This window comes from Aspergillus flavus, chromosome 7, assembly GCF_009017415.1.
Source record: "Aspergillus flavus chromosome 7, complete sequence".
NCBI lineage: Eukaryota > Fungi > Ascomycota > Eurotiomycetes > Eurotiales > Aspergillaceae > Aspergillus > Aspergillus flavus.
The window spans coordinates 2,172,429-2,190,289 of NC_092404.1; the positions used below are offsets into that span (position 1 = coordinate 2,172,429).

At 47.6% G+C, this 17,861-nt stretch overlaps 6 protein-coding genes across 6 annotated transcripts; 4 read left to right on the plus strand and 2 right to left on the minus strand.

The window, feature by feature from the left end:
• Positions 1-1,881: 1,881 nt before the first annotated feature.
• On the plus strand, positions 1,882-3,561 carry F9C07_2229802 (uncharacterized protein; the record flags this gene model as incomplete). The annotated part of the gene is made up of 5 exons (XM_041294856.1): positions 1,882-1,907; positions 1,958-2,199; positions 2,259-2,638; positions 2,696-2,830; positions 2,899-3,561. 5 exons carry the CDS (start codon positions 1,882-1,884, stop codon positions 3,559-3,561), a joined length of 1,446 nt encoding a protein of 481 aa, XP_041150491.1.
• Positions 3,562-7,041: 3,480 nt separating this feature from the next.
• Positions 7,042-7,578, plus strand: F9C07_2103823 (uncharacterized protein; the record flags this gene model as incomplete). Its single annotated transcript, XM_071508961.1, has 3 exons — positions 7,042-7,396; positions 7,455-7,538; positions 7,562-7,578. The coding sequence occupies 3 exons, from the start codon at positions 7,042-7,044 to the stop codon at positions 7,576-7,578; spliced, it is 456 nt and encodes a 151-aa protein (XP_071367053.1).
• Positions 7,579-8,368: 790 nt separating this feature from the next.
• Positions 8,369-9,976, plus strand: F9C07_5957 (putative integral membrane protein; the record flags this gene model as incomplete). The annotated part of the gene is made up of 3 exons (XM_041294838.1): positions 8,369-8,423; positions 8,533-8,663; positions 8,741-9,976. The coding sequence occupies 3 exons, from the start codon at positions 8,369-8,371 to the stop codon at positions 9,974-9,976; spliced, it is 1,422 nt and encodes a 473-aa protein (XP_041150492.1).
• A 1,108-nt stretch (positions 9,977-11,084) lies between these two features.
• On the minus strand, positions 11,085-12,470 carry F9C07_5958 (putative coiled-coil domain-containing protein; the record flags this gene model as incomplete). The annotated part of the gene is made up of 1 exon (XM_041287268.1): positions 11,085-12,470. The coding sequence occupies one exon, from the start codon at positions 12,468-12,470 to the stop codon at positions 11,085-11,087; it is 1,386 nt and encodes a 461-aa protein (XP_041150493.1).
• A 1,914-nt stretch (positions 12,471-14,384) lies between these two features.
• On the minus strand, positions 14,385-15,033 carry F9C07_5959 (putative trafficking protein particle complex subunit 2/Sedlin; the record flags this gene model as incomplete). The annotated part of the gene is made up of 2 exons (XM_041294849.1): positions 14,385-14,769; positions 14,843-15,033. The coding sequence occupies 2 exons, from the start codon at positions 15,031-15,033 to the stop codon at positions 14,385-14,387; spliced, it is 576 nt and encodes a 191-aa protein (XP_041150494.1).
• A 1,099-nt stretch (positions 15,034-16,132) lies between these two features.
• Positions 16,133-17,422, plus strand: F9C07_2062834 (sodium bile acid symporter family protein; the record flags this gene model as incomplete). The annotated part of the gene is made up of 3 exons (XM_041294839.2): positions 16,133-16,476; positions 16,562-16,790; positions 16,859-17,422. 3 exons carry the CDS (start codon positions 16,133-16,135, stop codon positions 17,420-17,422), a joined length of 1,137 nt encoding a protein of 378 aa, XP_041150495.2.
• Positions 17,423-17,861: the final 439 nt, after the last annotated feature.

A 17,861-nucleotide genomic window follows, 5' to 3' on the forward strand; every position in this document is an offset into this window, starting at 1 on the left:
GATAGCTCCAGCGGTGTACAGATATTGAGGTCTACTTTGCTTTTTTCGTAGAGTACAGTAAGTACTAACTGATGTAGAGTAGTCCAAGCGGAGGGGCAAGCCTTTGGTCATCCGCAATAAGCGCATCTCTTTTGACATGGTTCGAGTCGCCTCCTTCAAGGTAGCAGTATACTTGGTTCAGCTTGTGCTTTCATGGAGAGTCCGTTGGAGAGTTGAGTCTTTCCTCTTTCTTTCTCTCTCTCTCTCTTATCTCTCTCTCTATCTCTCTCTCTATCTCTCTCTCTATCTCTCTCTCTATCTCTCTCTGTCTGTCTGTCTCTGTCTCTCTTCTACGGCTACTCCGAACACAAGTCCCAAAGGTCCTCTGTACTAGATCTTAAAGAAGGTATTAAGATCTGGGATGCTGGATAATAGTTCCGTACTGGAGAAAGAAGATCCACTCCTTTCAGCAGGGAAAGTCACTTGACTTTCCTGGAGTCGCATTCCAACCAAAAGGCAGGCAACCATTAATTAAATTAATCCCCGTCGATCGGCAGGTCAGAAAACCTCACAGATCCTTCAAAACAAACCTCCACCCTAACCGATGGTGGGAAAAAAAAGGGGGGGACCGGGGGGGTGGAAAGAAAAAAATTTAATAGACAAATAAATAAATAAATAAAAATGAGAGTAAAATAAAACAGAATTGATAGAATCAAATCCAATAAAAATAAAAATACAAATCATGAACAAAACGATTGCATAACCATACTAAACAAGGAGGACCTTAACTAGTAACTATCTAGACGTGCCTGAGGAATCCGAATGGTTTGCCACCCGGTGGATCCCAAAGCCCTAGCTTGAAAGGTTTTGGGTCTCCAACAACCGTACCGAGAAATCTAAACTCGCTTCCCTGACATTGAGAATTTGAGATCTGATGGACGCAAGATATGCGCGGGACGTGTACTGGGTAGAAGCACAGCACAGACATACGAAGTACTTACATTCCGTGTTGAGATTCCGATCACTCCGTATCCAATGTCCACAAATCCTCCTCCTCCTCCTCCTCCTCCTCCTCCACCTCCTCCTCCACCTCCTCCTTCTGTCCCTCCTTGCCGAACTCAACTCTGTAGTAGCAAGAGTGGTCCCAGCCCAGTAGCCCTAATCCACCTCGTACCGTACCTTGATACTACTATGATGACAAGTAGCCACAGCATTCCGGCCGAGTGTTCGGTTCCTATCATCAGATGTGGCGCAGTCTCCCGGCATACAAGGTCTTGGCCTACAGCAAGATAGACTACTGAGGAGATACGGATATTGGTTACAATGTTGCAGATCACGGAGAAGTTACCCTGGCTTACGCTACCCAGTACTATTTCCCCTAAAGCCCTAATGACATGGTTCTTGGATCTGCACCTTTGACCCGTCCCCTCGACTACACAAGACACACGTAGTACTAAAATATAGTGCTGTAACCTGTCCCACCCAAGGACTTTTTAGATGCTTGTCAAGTGGGCTGACAAATAACGACATGACCAAAACTAAGCTAGGTTGTTCTTTAATTCTTCTTGAGACAGGTTGCGACTGGCTAAACGCCTATACCGGCATTTTCTGCTACGTACTGCCTTTCTCCCCCTTTCAAAAGATACTGTTTTTTTACCTTCGTTCTTCTTTCCTTTTTGAGACGACCAAACCCCTCCCAAATCCCGCGGTGCATCAAACAAGAATTGTCGGGCATTATGGACAGTACAGCTTCAGAAGCTCCCCGGCGGAACAAAAAACAAAGAGCCGTGCTCTCATGTATACCCTGTCATTTTCAGAAAATTAAGGTACCTTAAATTCACTCTGCTGTGGATTGGCGCACCCACTCTGTTTGGTGCTGATAGTGGGTGGTATAGTGCAACCATGTCAGGCCATGCAGTGCCTGCTGCGTACGAGGACGACAAGCGAAATGCGAATACACGGTCACTCTAGAAGATAGGTGGTTCATTGAGCAGGCACATCTTTTGCGGCGCCTACAACAACGGCGTAATTTCCTCGAGCAGCGGATCGTCACCCTCCTCTCGGCTTCAGATAAGAAGATTCCTGTTTACCTCACGCCACAACAATCGGACCATCCCAGACAACGAGGCAAGCAAGCACGGTCGCGAAATACCACCCATCGAGGAAGTCCAAGTAAATCCCTATGCCGAGAGGCTGTGCAGCCGAAACAGGAATTCGATGGTATGTGGCGGCGTGCTCCTGACACTTTCAACTTATTTCAGCCATGCTGACTCCCTCAGAAGATGAGAAATTCTGTATAGAGCAATCGCAACCCTACGTGCAAACCAACAGTAGTCTCCCTGCGCGATCCACCCATACGGAACGTTCCATCCAATCTCTAGTAGAAGTGTTCAGTGTCGATGTCGACGGCAAGCGCACGGTGCCCATATGGCTAGAGCAAGCGATCCATATGCGCTCCAGCTCCCCTCTACTTTGTGCGGCCATCGAAGCCACATCCTTTGTTCTGATGGGCAAAATGTCATGCGATCCAAAGTCCACCCATGCCGGTCTCGTTCGATACACATGTGCTTTACGATTAGCAGGGGCGGCGATATGTGATGCTGAGAGACGCTTACGCGACGATGTTTTCGTGGCGATAACTCTCTTCGGAATGATTGAGGTGATTTTTTGTCCGATAAGTTCCAGTTTCTCACAATTCCACTAATGCAATGGCCAGATGTACGAAGGAGGCTCTAAGGACGCTCTGGTAAAGCATCAACAAGGAGGCCTCGATTTGCTTTGTCTACGGACTCCATCAAACCATTGCAAAGGCATGGGCCACTCTATCTATGCAGATTTGCGCCTGTCATGGGTACATCTCACTGATGATCACGAGCAATGAAAACAAAGTGAGCTTCTGTGAACTAATATCGTAAATAGATCCTCTCCGCAATCTCAAACGGACGAACATTCCTGGCTAGCGACGACTGGAAAACTATCCCCTGGACCGAAGCGAGCCCACGAAGCAACTTACACAGTCTACTAGACATTGCCGCGGATATTCCCGGGCTTTGGAGACAAATGGGATGCACATCGCCAGGCTCGGAGTCTGCTTCCCCGTGTACCTCGCTGGATGAATATGAGTACAATGCCGAGGATCAAGCCACGCAAATAGTTCATCGCCTACAAGAGTGGAAAAAATCGCAACCGTTTGACGCCCTTCCCGAACCTACCGAGGCGCTTTTCACCGTCATGGACGATTTCCCGGTATTCGAGATGCACGATTCCGCTTCGGGAGCCCATCGACCACGGGACCTGGTTTACCCTAATGTTGACGTGTGTGCGGCAACGATCTCATACTGGGCCTTTTACCTCGCAGTCCCTACCGGAGCGTCCCTAACTTGGCGTTATCAATATGCCTGCAACATCTGCCGCAGTATGAGATTCTGCGTGCAAAACTTTCCATTCGCTTTAACCTGCCTGGTCAGGTTTGCATTGAAACTGGTCGGTGTCGTTTTCTCTGCTGACAGCATTGAGGGACAGTTTCCTCAGAAATTGTCCCATTATTTCTACCAAAAGTATCGGTTCTCTATCCTTGACTGACGGACCAAGATATCAAGCAAAAGGCCTCCCAGGGATTTGAAGAGTAATAACGTGACCATGATCATCTGTACAATAGTTTGCATACATGCTTTTGAGAGCGAGAATGAATGAAATGATCCCTACAGAACCAGATGAAAAACGTAGTCTGCCTCAATTCCATGATGCCTCTTGACTTGATTCTATCTGACGATCCCTCCTTCCGGCTTGTCACTCGTTCACATGTCGGTCCCACATAGGAATACTACTGAATTCTAACCGAAACTGAAATATCATCCAAAGTTCAGTTCCTGCATGTATGGCCCCATCGAGTACTTTACTAGTCCGGAGAGAATTCCTGGTATAGTCTTCCCCACATAGGAAGGTGCAGGAAATTTGCTACGGGTCCTAGGCTCCAGCAGGGGGGAACTACGTATGAGACAATAACATGCTCACCGTGCGTGAAGGACATCCACACTAGAGACATTCCCCAACCAGCCACAATAGATTTGTTGCCGAGGGCGTGAAGCTTCCTCTGGATTGGGAACTTGATCGCCCCCGGCACCGCCACAGTGGACCTTCTCTAAAGGGCTGGATCCGTCGGTTATGTAGCCAGAAGAGGACTGTAGATCCGGTGGCAAACTATTGCTGGGCCACAGAAACCGTTGGAAAGCCACAGTTCGATCTTGGTGGAGATGTCGTCCACCCGTCTCATTCGTTACCAGCAATCCCTTGAATGTTCAGCCCTCAGGGCTGAAAGAAATTAATGGTAGTGCCTATCTGGTAGTCTAGATCCATTGCCCACTCGATACACAGGACACTATGCACACGTCGAGATTGCCCACTTTTGTCCCATCTCTGGGCACGCCGATTGGAGGTCATGCATGGTTACATGTGAAAAAAAATAAGATAAAATGATATAATAAATTCAGATAAAATCAAACTCTGAGCAATCTGCCACATGGTTAGGAGTTAATCGGATCCAACCACTTGGCATATTATAGTATATCAATTTATTGTTTTTGGTTGCATGCATCTAGCCTTAATTCGATGGTGTCTGCATGATACCCGGATTTTGAGATACTCCACTCAAGCAGAAGCTACCCAGAATGGCAATGGTATGATGATAGATGCCTAATTGAGTTATCACTCAACATATCTGTATTTTCATTCTATGGTTCGTGGGCTCGTGCGCTGCGGGGGGTGGTGTAGGGTTATATACCGTTAACCGGTGCGAGGTTGTTTTGATCTTGCTTTGCTCTTTCTTTGACTACAGCCCTTGTCTCGCAATGGACCGAGTCCTGTCTCTTCTCCTCTAGTTTTGCTTAGTACTATGAGGCTACAGCCGGACAGCCCAGTGTTTTTCTCAGTGCAGTGCAATTGCAAGTCAATATGACCGACGGTACAGAATCTCCAACCTCTTCGGGGGCTCCTCGAACGGAAAAGAAGAGACGGCCCATCTACGCTTGTCTTCCCTGTCACAAGCGGAGAGTCAAGGCAAGTACCCTGATAGTCCCTACGCGGTCTTGTTCGCTTCATGAAGAACCCCAAGGTTACCTTCTTACGTAACTTCAGAGACATAGCTGACTAGTGTGCTTGTCCAGTGCGATCACCTCAAGCCATGTACACCCTGCTGTCTCCGGGGAACACCTTCGCAGTGCGAATTCACCGAGGAAGGAAACAGTGCACATATGCTGCAGTCAGATCTTATCAAGAGTCTCACGGAAGAATGCGCATACTTGGAAAGTCGGTTAGCCGAGCTGGAGTCCTTGGAACAGCACTCGCCTGACAAGGGGTGTAAGTATCGGCTGGCTGGCTATACGAGATCCGTATAAACTGACAACCTTCGAGAAGGAGATGTGCTCTTTTTTTCTTTGTTTCGACTTAGTATCCATGGCATTGGGGTCCTTCTGGCGACTTCTGGAGTCTGGTTTTCGGGTCATGGAGTGTACGGTGCCAGTGTGATGGGTTTTGTTAATGCATTATTACGAGACCGGGGCTGGGTATGGTTATGAGGGTATACGCATAACTGCTTTTCCTGGGTAGCGTTCAATATTTCTTTGCTTTGCACTCAAGCGTTTGGTGTTCAGTGGGTACTATTTACTCATAGTCTGTTTGACCCAGTAGCAATTGGTTCCTACTGTAGTCACTGTTCTGCATGTCGTCCAAATGCGGTCGTCTATTTAATCTTTCCTATTCTTCCGTCCTTTTCTTTCCTTTCTCTCTCTCTCTCTCTCTCTCTCTTTTTTCCATTCTCTCCCCTTCTCATCTGGACCCCTTCGATTGATTTCACCATATTAAGTCAAAAGAGCATCGCTCGACATCGTTGAAACACAGAAAGACGCTCACGCTTATCAACCCTCAGGAATCCAAGCAACAAGCCTACCACTGGACGAGGCTGTTGCACCATCCATTAAAGTTTAATTCTATATTCCTATGCAGGCTCACGCGCGTTTGTATTCCAAGTTCAATAGTACATGTCTGGGGTAGTGTTCCTCCGATAAACATCCGAGTCAGAACTCCAACTAACTTTCTCTTAGTTGTCTTTTTACTGGCTTGGCCGATGATTATATTGGCTCAGATGTTCACACCGCAGTTCAGCCGATAACTCAATCTGGGATGTTCTGACTCCGTGCATGAACCACAGCAAGGGGTATAAGCCATTGCGGCGATACGAGGAGCCGAAATCCTCGAAGCACCACTGAGAGAATAGAGTCCTCCATCCGGATCAGTCCTAGCAAACAAACTTTGGGGTCGAATGACGTTATGGCACACACTTCATCCTTTCTCTCTACTTTGCATGGTTGGAATATCCCCTCGATAGTTAATGATCGCTTTAGGGCCGATCCAACTGCATAACTATGCATTTATTCTCCGGCTTACGTGATACACAAATATCTCTTGGGATAGGAAAGTACTATGCCTATCCTTCTTCAGTCTTCATTCGACACCAGAGAGCTACCTGCTGAGTGTCAGTACTTGAATCTGACAGCGTCAGGAATGTTACTTCAATGGCTGGAGCAGCATGGCGTGAGTGAGATGGTGTGCTGTGGTAACATAGTTTGCATACATGACACGCAGGCAGATGCCACTGAACTCCTCGCTCTAGAGGATGACACTACGGCATATGTCGCACAGCAGTGAACATACCATCTCACATACACGAGGTGCAACCAGCCGGAGTGTCTGACGTGAGGAAGAGTCCGGAAAACCGCTCCGTTTGAAGTCAATTCAGCCTTTTCGGGACTTAAGAAATGCTACCACGCAGTGTCTTCTCGAGTTTAGGGAACACAAGTATATCAATCACATGCGCATCATCAGAGAAGAGGCGAATCACCACTCAATACTGCATTTTCTTGCCTTTGCCCATGGTACACAGGAAGAATCATTCCCCGCCTACAATACCTCGCAGCGCAGGTATAAAAATGGGTGCTCGTCCTCGCTGAAGAAGAAGCTCGCAACTTCATCATTCAGATCACACATCTTACCTGGAATATCTGAGCCATGACTTTGAAATCAATCCTAGGGAGAGTCGCCCTTCTGTTCCTCCTCGCTTGCACAAGCTCCGCAGCTATGTCCTTTACTAGATACAGCAAGCCCGTCCCTGAAGGGCTTGTGGTGTGCGAGACACGCGAGCAAATGAATCAAGCGGCGCGCGACCACCCAGAAACGGTCCTTCACGATGAAGACGGCGGTTACTATCTCAAAGACATGAACGGCATCCCGGTGGCTGTGGCCGCTGACTCACTGTGTCCAGAATTGGATAAGTCCTTCGCCGAAGCGGACACCATGATTGCACAGAATCAACTGGAGGGAGAAGATCAAATGGGCACGGATGATGGCCTCGACTCGACAGCCGGTGCGAATGCTTGCGCCCATCGCCGTTGCTTCAACTCGGTGATCTGTATTACTTACAGAGACTGTCACATATGCTCTTCTCGTCATATATGCATCTAAGGTTGATCTCGCTGGGATCCCGCATATTTTAAATGGCTTGTCAGGTGGGTCACTATGCGACTCACAGGTTGTGGCCTCGGATGATTGCTGGAATTGATCTGATGCTTGTCTGCGTTGACGATGGGGTCCATGTCGTTATGTCTAGTTTTTTGTCTTTGTCAGGGATCATGATTGTGAATTGTATAGGAGCTGTGATGACGTATGAAGGGAAACTGGTAATGATTAGGGAACACTATTTTCTTTATCGTACGACTGTGTCCTGCGACTGTCACTATATGGACACTCCCTGCTCGTTGTGCTTACTAGTCCAACTGATCTGATAAAACAATGCTTAGTTATCTTAGCTCAATCTCCATTTAAATTGCTAGCTCCGCATCCAGACCACCAATGAGAATAAGGCAATAACAAATAGTTCTCAGACTAACCACGGCAGTTCAGTGTCTTTTCTCCAATGATGCGGCATTCGAACAGCTAGAGATCCTCTATAGAATTAGTACAAACTTTCATAGAAGCATCCACTTCAGCTTGCCTATACAGCCGCTCCCTCCATAACACACAATATCAACCGTCAATCCACAGATCTAGACCAACCAAGTCAACGTACACGGGAGCATCCGCGATAGCATTCTCGAAATCTAGAAAAAAAAAGCTTGGCTATATTATCTGCAGATATGATATGATCAGGAACTAAATATAGGATTTTAATATAAACCTGCTAAGCTTTAAATGTATGCGGAAGAGGCGAACTTGAGGGAAAGGACCCCGTGACATCACCCGCCCGCAAGGTCCTCGAATTTAATCTCTTGCCCTTTTAATTCCATCCTCCGCTCCGCCCTTCGTCTTCCCCCCGATTCTCCACATTGATTTAATCACCATGGCTGCCAGTAATGATGTTCGGGGTTGGATTATGAGCGGTGTCTCTGGCGTGGGTGGGTAGATTGTCTTTTTACTTTATTTTGTTTTGTTTTGTTTCTTTTTTTTTTTTTTTTTTTTTTTTTTTGTTCGATCATTTGAGGATTCACGCTGACCGGTTTCTAGCTTGTATCTTGGGGTCCGCTGTCATATGTGTTGACGTTCTACTCCGCCATTTCTCCAGAGGAAAAGGTTTCCAGATCGTGAATAATAATGCCTTTCTTTCGGCTTCGTTGTGTCTTAGTGCTGGGGTTATGGTAATTTTTCTTCTTTTCTGTTGTTCTGTTTTTTTCTTGTTTGTTTTTTTCTGTTCGGCCATTGCTAACCTGGCTAGCTCTTTACTTCTCTCTATAGCATGCTGCCGACCTCTAAAGAGTACCTCACCCGTGCTGGATGGTCTCCCGCTGCCGCCGCCTACTCCCTGATCGGTCTCTTTTTGGCCGGCGTCATTGTCATTCGGTTCCTGTCTGCGCTTCTTCATCGTTATATTCCCTCCCACGTCGTCGGCTGTGCTCATAGTCATGAGCCGGATGCAAACTCTGCCGACCCGGAACGCGGCCACGGTCACCATCATGCACATCACTCAGAAGATCATCATGGCTGGACCGAGCGGACACCTTTGCTGGCGCGGGCGAGCAAATCCAGTCCCGCGGCACCACATGCGGGATCTGAGGCACATTCCCACTCTGCCGTTTTCCCTGCCGGAACTTGGCGCGTACGTTTGGGACGGCGCTTAAGTCGTATGGTGGGCGTCAAAACGCAGTGTGATAAGGACGGCCCCTGTTATGGCTTTTCGCAGACATGTGGTGCCGAATGCTCGAAGACTCTAATTGCCCCTGAGGTCTCTGTCGCGGATGATACTGGTGTCCACACCATCCCCGTGAGTGTGGACATTGAACGGGTGGATGTTCCAGAAGAAGACTTATCGGTCTCCAACCACACACATCACAAACTGGGGGACTCATCTTCCTCGACCCCTCGTAATGAAATATCTGAATACTTGACCTCGTCTGCGGGAGATGCGGATGGCACGTCCAAAACGCAAGTGCCTGGAAGCCAGCATCACCACCATGTACCGCAAAATGCCTTCTTGTCGATCGGTCTGCAGACCTCGATAGCGATCGCTCTTCACAAATTGCCCGAGGGCTTCATCACCTATGCTACCAACCATGCTAGCCCAAAACTTGGTCTGACCGTTTTTCTTGCCCTTTTCATCCACAATATCAGCGAAGGCTTTGCCATGGCACTGCCTCTTTATCTAGCCCTTCAGTCACGCGGCAAAGCGATTTTCTGGTCCAGCCTTCTGGGCGGTGTCAGCCAACCGGCCGGTGCAGGTCTCGCAGTCCTTTGGATCTGGGGCGCTGGACGAACCGGTAGCCCCGGGGACGATGCTGACTCGTCCTGGGCCGTCTACGGAGGCATGTTTGCCGCTACGGCAGGGGTCATGACCTCCGTGGCCCTGCAGTTGTTCAGCGAGGGCTTGGGACTGACGCACAACCGGGGGATGTCAATCGGCTTTGCCATCGCGGGAATGGGTATAATGGGCCTCAGCTTTGCCCTGACTGCATAATTGTCATGATTCACTAGGCGTTTATTTGGTATACCTTGGCGCTTGAGTTTGAGTTACTATAAACACCACGCATCTCCATAGACAAAAAGGGAAGCCAAAGCGATAAAGCATCTAGGAGTTAAGCCTTTTTCATGAATGCGCAACGAGTGATGATTCTGATTTTGGGTTTTATGAGATATGTCTTTACCTATTCACTTAATTTAAAGTGTTGCTGAACGGAGACTCAACTCGCCCTTGCTGCAATGAGGGTAGCATTCCTTTTCTAGGGGTATTGTAGAATGTAGATAGGAAATGATAAATCAAAGCCTCTGTGTAAATCACGGCCTCGTGAGTGTGTTGTTCAAACTAGGGTAACGCAGTGGAACTGTCTGGTAGATTTATGATATCACTAGGCTTGTTTGATGAGCCGTAGGATGAGCGTGTCCCCTTGTTGAGGATACCATATGTAGCTAGAAATCAGTAGTACTGCGGTGTAGGGTACTGAATACACTATGCGAGAGGGGGGAGAATCTGACATGGTTTCAGGTGACACAGATCTCGGGGTCATGTGCTGGGTAAATCTTACATCGAGTCATTCATTCTTTGTAAAATGGTTACTTGCTACTACTATATAAGAGAAGTTACTGCTAGGTTTGATAGTGTCGTACATATTCCCTTAAAACTAGGAGTAGATGGAACTGGACTTTGTATTTGAGTGTCTCTATTACTCTGTACTAGTCTCTAAACCTGTAGATTAGAAAGATGTCGAAGGGTAAGTTAGACTAGATCATCTATAGTCTTTTTGGATAGCTGGAGAATTCATTCTTGAACTGTGAATTGTACTAGGAAGGAATACAGGTCATTGCTGGGTTGAATTTGCCTGCATGTTAAATACCAGTCCTTCAGTGAATATCAGCTATCTACTACATTCCAGTCTATGTCTACCGCACAGCTGAAAGTGGAATAGGTTTCACGAATTGTAGCCCTAGGGGAATGCTGATTTTCGCATTTATCATACATCTATAATACGCATATACAATACCATGTCCAACGCCTCATTTATGCACCCATAATCCCTGTGACTCCCAAGTAATTAAAATAGTATACAGTAAAAGCCAAGGGAGAAGGATTAGGCACCCTTTGCCTTCGCGGCGGCTTCTCGTTCCCTTTTTCTCGCCAGGTATCGCTCCTTTGCGCTCGAGACATCTCCCTCGGTCTTGCGACTGCGGCTGCGCTCTGCGATTTCTTTCTGCCGTGCTGCCTCGGCCGCTTCTTCCTCTCGCGCTTTCTCTTCCAGTTGCGAAGCAATCATCTCTGTTTGACGAGCGCGCTGGCCAGCCCGAGCGTTCTGTTGCTCTGATTGGAACCGGGACTTTGGCGCAAAAGCACGCGATCCAGCGGCAGCCGTGGCCGCAGAGGGCTGTTGCTTGGGTTTCGGGGCGGCATTGAGACCAGCAGACAGCAACTGCCGCTTGTCGACGACCTGTCCTTCGTCGTTGACGGCAATATGGGCACCCCGCGCATTGAGCTCCTCGGCCTTCTGCGCCTCTGTCTTCTCCTTGGACTCCTCTGTTTCTTCCGGGGCTTCTCCAGCTTGCACCCGCCGTGCAGCCTCTTCCGTAGCCTTCATAACAGCTTCATGCTGTTGTTCGCCCCGAGATAGCATGTCCCTGTAGAAATCAACCATACCGGTACCTCCATTCTGTTTCCGTCGTTCTTCCTCCTGCCTCTCCCGCTCCGCCTCCTCCTCTTCAATCCTCCGCAGTTCCTCCTGTTGCTTCTTATACGCAGACGTCACAAACTTCTCCTTATCAGCAAACTCATCGCCCTCAGCCTCCCGCTCCTTAGCCAGCATCCGATCCCGCGCGCGAAGCTGATCGCGCTTGCGAACCTCCGCACTCCGCAACAAAGACCCCATATACCGCGGCCCCTCACTTTTATTCTCCGCCGCCGCTTTCCCCTTCCCAGGCTTCGCATGCAAACTCTCGTAAACCGCGTCGTAAGAATAAATTGAAGGATCAAGCTCCTCCGCCTCCTGCGCATGCTTCTTACTACTATGCATCGCAGCCAAATTCACATAATCCTTATTCCCCGCCGCAGAACCACCACCACCACCCTTCTTCGTATTCAACCCAAACGAAACCCCACTATCCCCCGTCTGCTTCTCCGTAGTCTCGTCCTCGTCGTCATCGTCCGCGAAAATAGAATTCTTGCTCAGCGGTTTGACGTTCAGTTTCCCCGTCACCGCTCCCCCGAACGGAACTCTGCGCTTCGCGGGAGGTTCCGTCGTCGACACCTTCACAGACGAGGACGAGGCGGCTTTCGTCTCTTCTAGTCCGCCGATTGTGGAGATCTCGACTTCCCCGCTTCCGGTGTCTTTGCTTTCCGTGTCTGAGTCTGAGTCAAAGATTGTTTTCTTGCGCTTTTGCCCGAGGGCCCCCGGTGCGCCTGGGCGCGCGTTTGGTTGTTTTTTGTTTGCGAGGTTGAGGCCGTAGGAGAATGTTGGGGGTGGCATTTTGGAGTTTGAGGTTTTGTTCTGAGTGCTGGATGTTGGGTCCGTGTTCGGGGTTGCTTCGGGGCTGGACCTGATTCTGGATGATGGCTGTCACGTGGTGATAGGATTATCTTATCGGTGTGGCTTATCGTATAGTTCTTGTTTGGAGTTTAGGGAGTATCGATGGTGTTTGTGGGCAGGTAAGTTGTTTGGCTACCGATTATGTCTATGGGTTGCTTATACCCAGATCACTATACAAATCCTACTAGGATATAGATATAGTATAAGGAGATACTATTATTGTCAGAGGAATATCTACTAGTCAGGGTAGAAGACCTCTCAACGAGGTAAGGATACATAGGCAAAACGTCAGGCAGTAGATGTTGAATATAAGACTAATTCTTGATTTTTTCCACTATCAACAGAGTGAATTTATAGCCAAAGGCCCCTAGCATTTTCAGTATACAATTTCCAGGCAGGGCAATTATACGTCACTTAAAAGCCCGCGGATATAGACTCCGACGTTGCCGTTCGGCCACCGAGTTGTCCATACACTTGGGGCATGGTATACTGTACTGTCACCTTGCAGGATCGTTACCAAATCTTTGATACTTATATAGTATTTTACTGTTTAGTATAATTCTTCGGCATAAGAGTGAAGGTAAGACTGTAATTATATGTGATTCAGGCGAAATGTACGGTTCTTATGTCCGAAGGCTTTGCAACCTCAGGGGTACGCAAGTCTTACACAGTAGTGCAATTCTATCTATGTGGATCCTCGAAATCAATCGACGGCCGACCTCGTTCAACGAAGCCATTCGCACTATAGGCGAGCCGGATCGAAATCACATATATATATTTTCGTCAATGCTAGGTAATAGGTACTAAGCTTCCAGTTCTAGACTAAGTTAGAATTCCCGTGAGATTTACACCTGATCTTTTTTTCAACCCAGCGAATATTATAATTGGTTGGCTGGGCCTACTACAAATGTCCCGTTATAAGGAATTTTGTACTCCGTATGGGACTTCATTCCAAGTCTCAGACACCTTTTTAATTGCTTATATCGGACTTGCTTACATAGAGCTTTTGCTGTATAATTAACCAATAATTATCAATACAGACATTTCATAAAGGATAGGATTATGTGACCTTTTAGTCTTGTGGAATATCGGGCCCTGGCGATATTGAACATCCTATCTCCTAAAGACAGTATCCACGTTTTGAAATCCGAATCTAATTGGAGAATTAGACATGTGAGCCGACCCAAATCGGTATATTTCTACAGTTCAAGTACCTGTAGTAGCTAGTATTTTTACATGCACACCGATCCCTCTTTAGCGGGCTAGTTGACACGGTACCCTCTACGACCAATTTCTGGCACGAGTATAATCCAACTGCTGGATGCTTTTTTTGAGCATTCGGTTCTGGCAGTTATATAACAGATAGATCTGTTAGATTCCCAGTCCACTAACTCAACCTTAGACGAAAATCATGGATGACGGTAGACCGTTGGCCTCGGTCAGATTTGCGGCATGGGGCGCAGCTGGTTATATATAGTGTGAGAGAAAGCGCTAAGATCTCACTAAACATCCATGCCTAAACTTTATGTTCACCCCCCTAGAACCGATCACTGTGCATTCATCGGCCCGGCAGATAACTTTAGATAACCACGAAATGAGTGTTGGACTTCCGCCAAAGCACAATCACATGTAAATAGATCTATAATTCCGTGGCTGACGCCCACCAGGCGTACATAAGGCAGAATCGAATAGCTATCGGATTGGGGGCCCTTCTGTTGGAATTTTTAAGTAGAATCTAACCATTGACTCCTGAGAAAATATACACGAGGAAAATATGCTCAAAGAACAAACAGGTATAAGCAGGAAAGTGGTATTAAGAAAGCGGGAAAAAAGAGAAGAAAAGAAGCGGAGAGGTCACAGCCATTTTCTTCCCGCAGCCGTAACCCTCGACCTGAAGACGGGACTCTTAATCTCCATTCCTTGTCTGTAGAATGGGCTCATCACCGTCTTGACATAATTTTCGTAAACCTCGTTCATGAATTGGCGCACGGCCTCCTCGGTCTGCGGGGAGGTCGGGTTCGCCCCGATTGAACTGGATGACGCGCGGCTGGAACTACCACCTCCTAGAGCAGAGGCCGAGAAACTTGCTCCTAGTATGGAAGAAGATCCGCTTCCGGTAGAGGAGGTGGAGGGGAGTTGAGGGGGTTGATGTAAGAGGAGAAAGCGGGCGCCGGAGGGAGCGAGGAAGGCGGAGATGTAGGCTGAGGCAGGGGGATAGGTGTCGATGTGTTTTAGATACCTTCATATTTTATGTTTTTAGTATGCAGCCTGTATCAAATCAAGCACGTCAGAAACGCAAAGGGGAGACAAACAGGTTCCCATTCATCCACTGGGCTTCCTCAACAATGTCCAGACTTGAATGGATAATGAATTGGTTCATATATTGTGCGGTATCCGGAAAGCGGAAGCGGGCAATTCCATCGCCACCACCTTTGGAGGTGCCGAAGGCGATGTTGAACAAAGGGACATCCGTGGAGGAGAGGATGGTGAAGTAGTAGGACATTTGTAATTGTCAACTTCGAGGGAGTATTGGTTCAGGGAAACCATGATGATGTACGGGGAGTAGATAATGGAATGCGAGTCACGTGGCGATAAGATACTAGTTATCTCCATATGGTTTCTTGATTGATGTTGTTTTCCCCCCTTGCGTGACTCCTATTTCTTTCCAGAGATTATTTTCTTTTTTTAAGCTCACATGTACTGGCACAGACTCGACAGTAATTCCTAATAATCATGTGCTCCAGCATAAAACCCTGCCCCATTTGGTGCTGGACCCTGCAGTAGTGGACTGACTAGCGGCAATAGGATGCTACATACATACGTACAAGCATTCTCCCTACATTGCTGGCAACGCGTCCTCTATGCCCGGAAGGGATATCAATCTCAAATGATCTATACTGCCCTGTGTATCAGCTCTTTGATAGCTACAGTGAATCTACTACACTTCACCTCAAGATGTGCAACAACTCAATCTAAGCATTCTGCATACCACATGCATGAGAAACCTGAAAAAAGCCACAATGAGACGTCATAACACTGATTACATGTAATCTGGAAGTACCGGAAAGTACCAGCATGTTGTCTTGGGCTGGCTTTGTGGGACTACTCCACCCATCGTGATCTACAATGAATACTCTGATCGACCCAGCAATCTAGTCCCCCCTGGCTTTGATGCTATCCTGTCTCTCAGAGACACCAGGGGATGTATAATAGTAGCTCAAATCGCCCTCCTTCTGGCGATCTGACTGAGTTCTTCTGTAACTCATCACAGTATATTTGCTTTCCTATGATTGCTTCGTGGATCATAGCCCCATTTCACCAACAAGCCACGGGGGGTCATGACTGGACAATCTGAAATGACGCCGGATGGCGCCTCAAGTCTCTCACTCCGAGGTAGTGGTAAGTACAAGCCGAGAGCTGAAAGCCTTTCCCCTCCCCCTTGCTCTCACTCTCAAACGCCGGTTGGTGCCCCGCTAAAAGATGTGGAAGACAACCAGCTTTCCTTGAAATCTTCTGGACACCGAGACACTTCCCCAGAGACGCCGAGCGGACACCGAGCCAACGTTAGCGAGAAGAAGCAGCGGAGGAGATGGCCACTTAAAATGTGGGACTTAGTGGTTGACCAATGGTTTCTAATTGTCATGGGCATCCTGATTGCTATTGCCTCTCAGGTGCAGGTGCCCAAGTCCCAGCAGCAATTGAAGCAAACCGTCGTCAACTATCTAGCAGTCTCCGTCATTTTCTTCATCAATGGATGCACACTTCCTACACAGGTCCTAATAGAAAATCTGAGCCGCTGGAAGGTGCACATCTTCACCCAGGCGCAATGTTATCTCCTGACCTCATCTATCAGCTATGGTATTGTCAGCGCCTGTGCAACCGACAAGGATTTTATGGATCCGGCACTATTAATCGGAATCATTATTGTGGGGTGCCTTCCTACCGCGTAAGTCAACCCAATTAGAAATCCACGGCGATGGGTTTTCTTTCTACTGTAAGACAATCGCTAATCCGAAATCGATGACATAAAGCATCTCTTTCAACACAATAATGACCCGAAAAGCCAACGGAAATGGAGCCTTGACTATCGCGCAGTCGACCATTGGGAATCTGCTTGGTCCATTCCTGACGACAGCTTTGTTAAAGCTCTATACCAGTACTGGCGCCTGGTACACAGATATCCTGCCGGAGACCGAAGGATTCACCGAAACATATCGATATGTCTTCAAGCAGCTGGGGCTTTCGGTTTTTGTCCCACTGGTATGTCCTACATTCCCGTTGATAGCATGTGATTTTTAAAGCCGATGCTAATACTTCTCTATGATTAGCTGGTCGGGCAAATTATAGTCAGCGTATTTCCACGTCTAGTGAAGAAAGTATTCATAGAGTGGAAATTAAGCAAATTGAGCTCTTTTGCATTGTTAATCGTTATCTGGAGTACATACGATGGCGCATTCGAGTCAGATGCATTTTCCGGCGTGCAATCGGATAATATGGTATTCGTTGTCTTTATCTTGATAGCACTGTTTCTGGTGTGGATTGCCATTACCATCGGAGTCTCATGGCTATGGCTCAGCCGCGAGGACACGATAGCTGTGGCATATTTGGTGCCCACCAAAACCCCGGCGATGGGTGTGCCAATAACGACAATCATGTTTGTGGGACTGTCTGAAGCCGCTCAGAGTAGGATACAGTTGCCCATGGTCATCTACCAGGGGGTTCAAACGACCCTTAGTAGTTTGTTGACCATTCCACTGAGGAAATGGCAAGCTACCGAGTCTTCGCCGCGTCGATTGATGCAGGCTGAGACCTTGGAATTAGACGATCAGTCGCAGGACACAGGCTCACATAGGAGACCTGCGCACAACAGATCAGCCAGTACTATAGCATGATTGGACTAGGTGATATCGTGGAAGACTGCATGACCGATTTTGTTATATATAGCTCGGCGTTGTGGGCCATTCTACCGGCATGGCAGATAAATTGTGTTGTAAATATTCTCCACTCCTTTCCATATACAATAGATGATGCTAACCGAATAAGTGTAAGAGCTCTTCTTATCAAGATACTACTGAGTGGCCTTTGCTCCCCGGGGCAAGAAACCAGCATTTCGGTACCAACATCAAATAACTGTGTGGCCTATTTCTGCGTTGTTATATTATTTCTATTTATGTTTATATGTACAATCACTTATATGTGATTTGCCCTACAATTATATGTGAAAAAGTTCAAGTCCATATACCGGTGTCACACAGATAATCTACTATCAATTGTTAGTCTCCTCAAACAAACACCCCTTCCAGGACTGTCCTTACAAAAAAGACAGTTATG